The sequence below is a fragment of the Neofelis nebulosa genome, chromosome 1, assembly GCF_028018385.1.
Source record: "Neofelis nebulosa isolate mNeoNeb1 chromosome 1, mNeoNeb1.pri, whole genome shotgun sequence".
Classification (NCBI taxonomy): Eukaryota; Metazoa; Chordata; class Mammalia; order Carnivora; family Felidae; genus Neofelis; species Neofelis nebulosa.
In genome coordinates this window covers 139,409,054-139,420,303 of record NC_080782.1, presented here as the reverse complement: position 1 = coordinate 139,420,303, position 11,250 = coordinate 139,409,054, and the positions used below count along the sequence as shown (strand labels likewise).

Genomic DNA, 11,250 nt, shown 5'->3' with positions numbered 1-11,250 from the left:
GTTTTACTGGGGCTGGAGGAAAACGTGAAATCAGTTATGGATGTTCAATTTGCTATCGTAACCCAGAGCTCTCTAGATAGGTTTTCTTTGTTTCTTTTTTTTAACAGCAACGTAGTATTCATTGTGTGGTTTCACTGTGGCCTCTGTCCTTAGCTCTTATATTTCTTGCCTTGGGGGAAGCCAGCCTCCATGTTTTCAGGATATGCAGAGGGACAGATAGAAAGATCCAAGAGGCCAGGAGTGGAGGCCTCCTGCCAGTGACCAACATGAACTTGCCAGGCATGTGAGTGACCCACCTCGTTGGTGGGTCCCGTAGTGCAGTAAGTAGACTCTGGAGATGACTGAGCCTTGGTGGATATTTTGACGGCAGCCAAAGCTGCTCCCAGATTCCTGACCCATAGAAACCGTGAGAGATGATAAGTATTAATTGCTAAATTGTGGCGGGAGGTAATTTGTTACGTGCTAATAAACATTTAACACAGATTTTTGGGCCCAATTGAATTCTTCTGGGAAATGCCTGTTCAAACTGTGAACATTTCCTATTATGCTGTTAAAAAAATTGTGTATTCTTTACATGTATAATGTACATTAGTCCTCTGTTATACAGGTTGAAAATATTTTTCTCTGCTTGTTGAATGTTTTTTTAAACTTTATGCTCTTTGGCTTACATTGCAATTGACCTTTGAGCAACATGGATTTGAACTGTGAGGGTCCACTTACATGTGGAATTTTTTATAAATACTGTATATTATGGTACCTGTATTTTCTTTCTTATGATTTTAACATTTTCTTTTCTCTAAGCTTTCTTTATTGAAAGAATACTGTATATAATACATCTAACATACAAAATGTGTAATTGAAGGTTTATGTTCTGGGTAAGGCTTCTAGTCAAGAGTAAGCTATACGTACTTTAGTTTTTTGGGAGTCAAAAGTAATACGTGGATTAAAATTTTTTTTTAATGTTTATTTTTGAGAGAGACAGACAGACAGACAGAGTGTGAGCAGGGGAGAGGCAGAGAGAGAGTGAGATACAGAATCCGAAGCAGGGTCCAGGCTCCGAGCTGTCAGCACAGAGCCCCACGCGGGGCTCAAATCCACGAACCGCAAGATCATGACCTGAGCTGAAGTCGGACGCTTAACTGATTGAGCCACCCAGGCACCCCAAGTTATACATGGATTTTTAACTGCAGGGGGAGTCAGTGCTCCTAACCCCTATTTTATTCAGGGGTCAAGTGTAATTTTAAATCCTTATCTAGTCTAAAATAGCTTTCCATTAATGTCTTTGACATTTTGTATATTGTAATAAGAAGATTTCGTCCACATGAAGGTTTTTATAGCTTTGCTTTTTCACAGAGATTTTTACTCTGTATGGAATTCATTTTTAAAACCTATTTTATTTTTCTTTCAAATGGATAGCCAGTTGTCTATAAACTCGTCTCTATACCATTTATCTAAACACCATTTATTTTTAACATATGTTGAAATTTTACAATTTAAACATTTATGAAAGCTAAGTAAATACCATTTGTTGACTACTCCCCCCCCCCCCCCCCCCCCCCCCCATGAGTTTGAAATAACACTGTGTGGTTCATGCTACATTGCCGTATATTCAGGGATCTGTTTCCGGACTACTTGGTTCCCTGGAGCATTGTCTCATTCTGTTCCAGGATGACCCTGGCTTCATTACAGACTCTCCCTGACCTATGCTGGTTTAGCTCAAGAGCTTTTGCCTTTATCCTGGTGCCAAAGCAATACCCATTCTTCACATTTTGAATTTGCACCTTCTCTCAGGTTGATGATGTGCAGTATGATACTCTCTTGTGATGCTGGGCGGCCATAGCTCCCAATCGACCAGGAGATCACACGGGTGAACAACTAACACACCTACAGCATTCTTTTTTTTTTTTTTTTTTTTTTTAATGTTCCATACAGTATTTAATAAATTCCAGGAGATAGTCAATACTTGGTTATAAAATAGTCTTTGTGTTTGATGATTTTGCCCAAGTGTAGATTAACAGAAACATTCTGGACATGTTCTGGACATCGTGGGCTAAGACTTGATGTTCACTAGGTTAAGCAAGTATTAAATGCATTTTTGGCTTAACGCTTTTTTCAGCTGATAATGGGTTTCTCAGGACATAACCCCATTGTAAGTCAAAGAAGGTCTGGGTTATGGCTTTATAATGTTTGATGTCCTGTAAATTAACTTATGCCTTCATTCATTTTTCTTCTTGTTCAAACTTGCCCTGACTATTCATTTTTCATGTGAATTTTAGAACCAGCTTGTCACTTTTCTTAGCTTATTGGGGTTTTAATTGCATTGACTTTATAAATCATATTGGCAAAATCTCCTATCTTTAAAATAATTGATTCTTTCCATCTGGGAACATGCTGTAACTATTTGCAGACCTTTCTTTATGTCCTTTAATAAAGCTTTTTATGTTTCTTCAAAACGTCTTGAACATTTATTATAAAGTTTATCGTTAGACATTATAAGTTTTAAAGGTTGTTACTGGTGATATCTTTTGTTTTTCCCAATGTTGTTTTCTAACTAATGTTAGTGTGTAAGAAAGCTATTGTATAAGAAATCTACTGATTAGTATACATTGATTTAATATATGGTGCCTTATGAAACTTTTATTAATTCTAATAATTTTTTAGTTGACTGTGTTCTATGTAGAGTTCATCTACACATAACCTTGGTTTTCTTTCTTCCTATCCAATATCTGTACCTCTTAGGTCTTTTACGTGTCTTATTTCACTGGCTTCCAGCAAAATGTGAAAGAACAGTTGTGATACACTTATTGGTACTGTTATGATGTCTCCTCATATAATGCTGAATAGATTTGCTGTGGGATTATGGTAGTTAACCTTTATTAAGCTAAAGGTGGGGCGCCAGGGTGGTTCAGTCTGTTAAGCATGCAACTCTTGATCTCAGCTCAGGTCATGATCTCATGGTTCATGAGATCAGGCCCTATGTCGGGCTCTGTGCTGACAGTGTGGAGCCTGCTTGGGATTCTCTCTCTCCCTCTCTCTCTGCCCCTTGCCAACTCATGCACATGATTCTCTCTCTCTCTTTCTCTCTCTCTCAAAATAAATGCATAAGCTTTAAAAGAAAAAAAAAAGATGTTTCTAGCTCTTCCTAGTCTAAGAATTATTAGGAAGTGGTACACTGATTTATTAATGATTTTTTAGGATTTGTTGAAATATTCATTTGGTTTTTTTTCTTTTCTAATATGATGCTAAGAAATGCGTCAACGGATTTCCTAATGTTTAGGAAATCCACCAACATAACCACCTTTATGTTGCTGGGATAAATCTTATTTGGTCATGATGTATTAGTCTTATAATTGAGTGTTGAATATGTAATACATTCCTGATAGATTTTGGTCAAAACTTCTAATATAGTGGTGCCTGGCTGGTTCAGTCGTTAGAGCATTCAACTCTTGAACTCAGGTCAAAAACTAATATAAGTTGGTGTTTTAACTAGTTTATATTGCTAAAATATATTTCTACCCAGTATTATGTAAATATGGTATTTTTACTGTAAGAGTTTTATACCTGGATTCTAACAGAATTTTATTATTTTGGTTATGCAAATTTTTTGCTTTTGTTTAAAAAAATTTTTTTGAACATTTAATTTTGAGACACAGAGACAGAGTGTGAGCAGGGGAGGGGCAGAAAGAGAGGGAGACACAGAATCCAAAGCAGGCTCCAGGCTCTGAGCTGTCAGCACAGAGCCCGACGTGGGGCTCGAACTCCGGAACGGTGAGATCATGACCTGAGCTGAAGTCAGAGCTTAACCGACTGAGCCAGCCAGGTGCCCCATATTTTTTACTTTTATTAACAGATACTAACTGTTCAATGTCTTACATATGTATTTGCCATGTATTTTTATTAAGGTTCTGAGAAAAAATTTAGCTGGCTTGTCTCTGATCATAGAGTAAGTCTAAAAATTATGTAGGAACAACAGGATAAAATAGTTGCCATGTTCTCTGTAGTGTTATTCTTTTCTCCCCTTCTTAGTGGTTACTCGCAGAATTTGGTTAGAAATTTAGCCTGGGTGGCTCAGTCAGTTAATCATCGACTTGATTTAGGCTCAGGTCATGATCTCATAGTCCTGAGATCAAGCCTCACATCTGACTCCATTAAGATTCTCTCTTTTCCTCTCCGTCCCTCTTCTGGTCCCAATCATACTCTGTCTCTCCCTCTCCCCCTCACACCCCCCAAAAAAAGAAAGAAAGAAAAAGAAAAGAAATTTAGCTCTTTAAAAAAATTAAGGTCTTCTATTAGCTAGGAATTTCATAGTTACTTATTTTGTCTAAGCCTCAATTACGCCGTCTATAATAACTGAAATAATACAATACCACTTATGGCTGAGCCGATAGACCCCAAGAACATACCCACATATTGGATTTTCAGCAAGGCAAAATTAAATTATACACAGCTATTAGAATACAGCAAATAGGTTTCACTTGGGCCATTCTGTCAGATCTTCATAGATCCACACATTTCTGCCTGTTCAGTTCAACAGGTAAACAGGTGAGCGATGCCAGACAAAAATGTATATGGCAGGTTACTAGCAGGCTTTGGGGTAGGAGAGTGTAGAAAGCATGCTAAAAGTTGGCTCAGCAATCTCTAGCACAAGGATTTTATGATTGCATAATCCTGGGTTATATTAACCACTGAGACTTTTTTTTTTTTTTAAGATTCTATTTATTTATTCATTTATTTAGGGTTTATTCATTTTTCAGAGACAGAGAGACAGAGCATGAGTGGGGGAGGGGCAGAGAGAGGGGGAGACACAGAATCCAAAGTAGGTTCTAGGCTGTGACCTGTCAGCACAGAGCCCCACGTGGGGCTCAAACCCCCAAGCCATGAGATCATGACCTGAGCTGACGTCGGATGCTTAACCGACCCAGCCACCCAAGTGCCCCTATTTTATTCATTTTTTTTAAACTTTAAGACTCATGATTTTTTTTCCAATAATCTCTACACCCAACATGTGGCTCAAACTCAAAACCCTGAGATCAAGAGTCCTATGCTCTTCTGACTGAGCCAACCTGGCACCTCACCATTATTATTCAAAAAGAAAAAAAAAAACAAGACAGGGGGTGCCTTGGGTGGCTCAGTCAGTTAAGCATCCAACTCTTGATTTCGGCTCAGGTCATGAAGTCATGGTTCATGAGTTCGAGCCCAGTGTTGGGCTCTATGCTGACCGCACACAGCCTGCTTGGGATTCTGTCTCCGTCTCTCTCTCTCTGCCCTACCCCCTTCTCTCTCTCAAAATAAATAAAAACAAACTTAACAACAACAACAAAAGAAACACTACTTCTTAGTTCTTTAAAGTCCTACAGCAGATCACACCTCCTCATGGGGTTATCAGAAAGCTTAATACTGAGACAGGGTAGTTAATAGCATCTGCCATAGTACCTGCTGCATTCTGCTGCTTTTGTAGAGATTATTTAAATGCTTATGCAAGGCTTTCAAGAAAAATGTGCCAGGCAAAGTGCCAAGCAGGGGATAAAGAAAATATTTTTAAAGGTATATGCCCTAAAACCTACTGAGTGAGGCAGAGAAGTGAATCACAGAACACCCAGTGATAGTCACCAGAGGCTTAAGAGAACCTATAAGCCAGGCTCTGAACTCAGACAGCATGGTGTCCATAGAGCTATTTCCCAACATGAGATGGTGCTGGCCAGCAGAAGAAAAGAGGAAGACGAGTCTGGTCACGGGGCACAGATTTCTGCTGAGGCATGGAGTTCTGAGGGGGGGATGCTGGAGTCGCAAGTGTGTGGGTCAGCACACAGGTCTTCAGATGAGGCTAATGAGGTTTTGTAGGTCCACATCAGGCCCGTTCTTTCTTTCTTTTTTTTTTTTTTTAACGTTTATTATTGAGAGAGACAGACAGCATGAGCATGGGAGGGGCAGAAAGAGGGGAGACACAGAATCTGAAGCAGGCTCCAGGCTCTGAGCTGTCAGCCGAGATCATGACCTGAGCCGAAGTCTGACGCTTAACCTACTGAGCCACCCAGGCAACCCGCACATCAGCCAAGTTCTTAAAGGAAAGGGCCTGATGCTTTCTCTTTTCCCATGATTTAGGGGCTCAGGATAAACTTCAGAGCTTACCAAGTTGTAATGCCCCTGGCCTCCAGAGCAAACAGAGTTAGAAGCAGGTGTTTAGGGGCACTTGGCTGGCTCTGAGGATATAGAGTGTGGGACTCTTTGATCTGTGGGTTGACAATAGAGTGTGGGACTCTTTGATCTGTGGGTTGACAATAGAGTGTGGGACTTTTTGATCTCTGGGTTGTGAGGTTGAGAAGCTGATTGCCTGCAGCCCCAAAGCTCACTGGCTGGTCACTTCATAATGTGACCCACAAGTCACTTCCAAGTTTCTATTCTGCTCCATGCTTTATTTATTTATTTATTTATTACCGTTTATTTATTTTTAAGACAGCATGAGCGGGGCAAAGGCAGGGAGAGAGGGGGACACAGAATCCGAAGCAGGCTCCAGGCTCTGAGCTGTGAGCACAGAGCCGGACGTGGGGCTGGAACCCACAAATTGAGAGATCATGACCTGAGCCAAAGGCAGACGCCTAACCGACTGGGCCACCCAGGCGCCCCTCCATGCTTTAATCTAAGGCAGAGTTTGCAAAGGTAATCTGCTAACATTTCATCTGTTAGGCACTTTCAGCTTATCTGGTCCCGGCCTGAAGAGCACATTCGGGCCCTCTCTTTTCTTTTCTTCCTTCTTCTCTTTTCTTCCTCGTGTGTGTGTGTGTCTTCTAGTTAAAACGCCACAGATACTCAAAGGCAGTATTTTAGAATTGGACCTAGAAGCCAGAACGTGGGTGTCTGTGGCCCGCTGACTTTCAGGTTCAGTATTACAATACCATCCCCAGCTTCGCGGGCGAACTCAGAACGAGACGCTGACCTTGGACTCTAAGGCAAATAGAAAAAAAGTCTGGGTAAAAAGTTGGGAGGGTTCGCTGCTGTTCCTGCCAGCCGAGAGTTGAAAACCCAAGCATCCGAAACCAAACCCAGGAGCTCCATGCTTTTCTGTCGCCCGCGGTCCCGCCATCCGCTCGGGTGGCGTCTCGGGAACTGCAGACACAGCGCGGGCGGGCGCCCGAAGGACAGGGAGCGCCCGGGTGCGGCCCGGTCCCGGCGCCTGGCGCGGAGGCGCGCACACCCCTTTTCTGCAGACTCACAGGTTTGCAGGCCCCGCCTCCTCCGGGCCCAGCTCCGCTCCGCCGCCCTGCGGGCCCGGACCCGGGAGCCCAGAGCCCCGCGCCCTCCGCCGCGGGTGGCCCCCAGCTCCCCCGCCCCGTGCCCCCAGGAGCGCGGCGCGCCAGTGGTGTGCCGGGGGCGGCGGCGGCTACGGCGGCGGCTCCCGGCCGGGCCGCGCAGCCTGTGGGTCCTGGGGGTGCAGGGCAGGGAGGCGGGGCGCTCGGCCGGGGGCGGAGCTGCGGCCGCGAGCCCGCCCCCCGCTCGCCCTCCGCCGGCCGGCTGGCGCGGCCATGGAGGTCTACATCCCGTCCTTTCGCTACGAGGAGAGCGACCTGGAGCGGGGATACACGGTAGGCGCGGGCCGCGGCCGGACAGGGCCCCCGAGCGGGGCCCGCGGCTGCTGAGCGCGGTGGTGCCCCCGGCCGCCGCCCGCCCTGCGCGGGGGGTCCCCGGGCTGCCCTCCCTTCCCTCGGGCCTGAGGCTGGGCTGCGCCCCGGCGCGGTTGTCAGGGAGACGGGGCCCCCTCCGCGTCGCGGCGTCCCCGATTCGCTCCCTTCCCCCTCCCGGCCCCGCTCCGGGCCTCGGGGCAGGAGCGCGGGGAGTCCAGCCCTCGTGCGCCGCGCTCGCCATTCTCCCCGCCGCTCGCCCTCTGCAGCCCGGGGTGGGCTGCGTTCGTGTCTGGCACGGCTGCCCCCTCTCCGCCCAGACAGGAGTGGCTTCGCGGCGGGTTGATGTACGTTTCCAAGTTCCGTGGGTCCATTCAGATGGAGAACATGCTAATTTAAAAAAAAAAAAATCATTTGTAGAGATTTATTAAAGCCCGAGTGAGCACGTGTGTTGCTTTTAGATGGCTTCCAAAGTTTTTTTTTTTTCCCCCCTCTCCTCGTTCTGCAGTGCCTTGAGATGGCATCATCAGGTACTTTCTGAGCACCTGTTCCGTACCTGAGACTGATCCCTGAGAACTGAGAAACAGGCCCCCTCATCTCGGGCTTGGAAGAGTGTGTCGGGAGGGTGAGGGAGGGCCTGGGACCTTTGGGCAACGAGTTCAGTAAGTAAACTGTGGGTGGTTGATTTCCCAGTGAACGTAGGCACCTTTATCTAGACCATCATTGCTAAAGGGAGAAATTCCTCATGCTGGTTGGACCTTGAAAAGAATTTTATTTCCAGTTGTTAAAGAGCAGGTAGGCAGAGAAGATTGCAGAGGGCAGCCTGAAAGGAGTGATCACATTATTCAGCTCTAACTCACTCACTTGCTAAACATCAGTGACTTTCATTCGGCAGGCAGGGGTTTGAACCTTTCTCTCCTCTAAACATTCCTGGGTTTTGGTGACAGCCTATTTGGAACCTTGTGTGTTTTCATAGGGAGGATTAAATCTACCTCTCAAGGGAATTTTGAGAATTAAGAGCAGTGATTAAAAAAAAAAAAGCAGGGAGTATGTGGGCTTTTAGGATTAAGTAGACCTCTGAGTTCAGGTGTCCCAAAAGAAGTATTCAGAGTGCCTTCTTTTGGGGAGGAAACTACACCTGGGGAGGGTGGGTGGGGGAGGGCAGAGCTGAGATCTGTTTGGCCATTATTTATATAAATAAGTCTTTACAATGAATTGACATTTGGTTAAATATTGTCTATTTTACTTAAAAAGGGCGGGGGTGGGTGGGAGATTGAATTTAAGCTTGAACGTATGCAAACCCTTTTCCTTAAAGCCTTGAAACCTGGGTTGCCTTTAATTCTTCCAGATAGGTCACTTCCCCCGTCAGCATCAACAGTCATGGAGGGCTTACCATCTTGGGGACATTCTTTAGGATCTGAAGATCATAGCCTGGTTGTTTGGTCATTTTTAGATGAAGGCGGTCTCAGTAATCCAAACTAAAGTTAGTTACTTCCCCAAAGAAGCACTTTCAAATCAACATTAAGGCTTTTTGGCCATTAGCGATTCTCTTCTCTTACTGCATCTGTGTTTTCCCACACTGTTTTCAAATACCTTTTCCTGACTTGTATTACTACCAGGCATGTGCCAGGTTGTGAATTAAATCGATTTGGAAGGAGCCCGTTTCTTGGTCAACTTGGCAGTGTGAAGGTTGCCTATGTGATGACAGTTGGCGTGCTTTTTACAAGTTAACTTTTTACAAAAATCCCATCTCATTTAGACTGGTAACCATATTGTTAAGATACCACTGCAAGTGATTTTTTTTTTCTCCCTCTATGAGTCTAGGAAGCAGCTATTGGATACTTTGTTCCCTCTGAGCAGCTATTTTGTAACTGCTCAGCAGTTACTCATTTAGCAAATATTAACTGAATGCCTGCTCCCTATCTGTATTCTAGGTCCTGGGAATTTAGCAGCGGATAATATTTTGCCTTTAACAAACCCTCAGAATTTAAAAATACGATCGCAGGTTGCTCAACAAGAAACTTGTGAAATAATGGATACTTCGGAGTAAAGCACATCTTTTTACTCTAGTGATTATGTCTGTTTTAAATTTAAGAAATAGTGTGCTCAAACAAATTCAGTGATACGAGGTTCATTGTAGCGAAGTGTGGTTCTATCTCCTTGCTTCTAATCCCTTGCCCTAAAGACATAAAACGTGGGGGTGCTGTCTTAGAGACTTTTCTGTTTGCCCTGAAAACATGATGCATTTTCCCCCTTAGAATAAGTTGTAAGATTCATCCTACAACATGGATATCTTTCTGTGCCGATATGGATAGGTCTGTCTCCTCGTAGCTACTAGCAAAGGATCTTCCTCTTAAGGAATACTCCATCACTTGTTTACTCAGATCTCTTGTTCATGGCGACTGGCATTTGCTTCTAATTTTTAAAACATTTTTTTAAATGTTTATTTTGAGAGAGAGAGAGAGAGACAGAGACAGAGAGAGAATCCCAAGCAGGCTTCACACTGTCAGCATGGAGCCTGATGCCATACAGGGGCTCGAACTCATGAACCATGAGGTCATGACCTGAGCTGATAACAAGAGTGGGACACTTAACCACCTGAGCCACCCAGGTGTTTGGACATTTGCTTCTAATTTTTAGCACCTGTGTCAAATGTTGGCCTGAGAAATTCCCATACATGCTTTTTTTTATGCCTACTACTAGAATCTACCTAGAACCTTAACTAGAAGTGGTACTTCTGGGCTGTTTAAAGTTTTTATAGATATTGCTCCATTGTTATTTAAAAAAAAAAAAAGTAGGGGCGCCTGGGTGGCTCAGTTGGTTAAGCGACCGACTTCGGCTCAGGTCATGATCTCACGGTCCGTGAGTTCGAGCCCCGTGTCAGGCTCTGGGTCAGGCTCTGGGCTGATGGCTCAGAGCCTGGAGCCTGCTTCTGATTCTGTGTCTCCCTCTCTCTCTGCCCCTCCCCCGTTCATGCTCTGTCTCTCTCTGTCCCAAAAATTAAAAAAAGAAAATAAAACGTTAAAAAAAAAAAGTATACAAACTTATGCTCCATGTACAAGGTAATTTACCTTTGAAGAGTGAAATTTTGCCCTTTGAGCACTTAAACATTTACTGTGGGCTTGCATGATGTCGAGAGGGGAGTTGAAAGGTGCAGGGGTGTTGTTCCTTAGGGACTCTCAGCCGGGAGGGACAAGGTAGGAAAGGGCTAGGGTACCCTGGTGTTCGCGGGGCAGAGGGAGAGGGCACTTGTGCTCTGCCTTAGGGTGGTGTGCGGGGATGGGGGTGGGGGTTGCTGCTTAGGAACGCTGACTTTAGAAATCAGGTGAGGTTTTTGCTGACATTGTGAAGTCTAGAAGGAGGAATTGCAGGGCAAAAATCTCATCTTAAGGGCAAGGCATTTTAAGCTCCCCGATTTAAACAAACAAGCTGGGAGGAGGGGCGCTTGTAAATCATTTAAGTTTATAAAGAAGCCCGAGAGGATATTCTAACAAAATTCACATGCACTCAAGTAGTACTTCATCATAGCTTATTTGTTGGCTGGCTGTTCCCCTGCAAGTCTCTACACTTTTTAAGACTCAGTGTCCGTCTCCACAGCTGTATTCCAGTACAGGGCCTATCACATAGTCAGAAT

General features: G+C 44.5%; 1 protein-coding gene across 1 annotated transcript in view; it reads left to right on the top strand.

Annotated features, from left to right (window-relative positions):
* The first annotated feature begins 7,240 nt into the window (after positions 1-7,240).
* The window catches only part of SNX24 (sorting nexin 24), a 156,688-nt gene continuing 152,678 nt past the window's right edge, over positions 7,241-11,250 (top strand). The window contains exon 1 of the mRNA XM_058737891.1: positions 7,241-7,580. Coding sequence (XP_058593874.1) covers positions 7,521-7,580 — 60 coding nt within the window. The 5' untranslated portion in view covers positions 7,241-7,520. The remainder of the gene's footprint in view (positions 7,581-11,250) is intronic.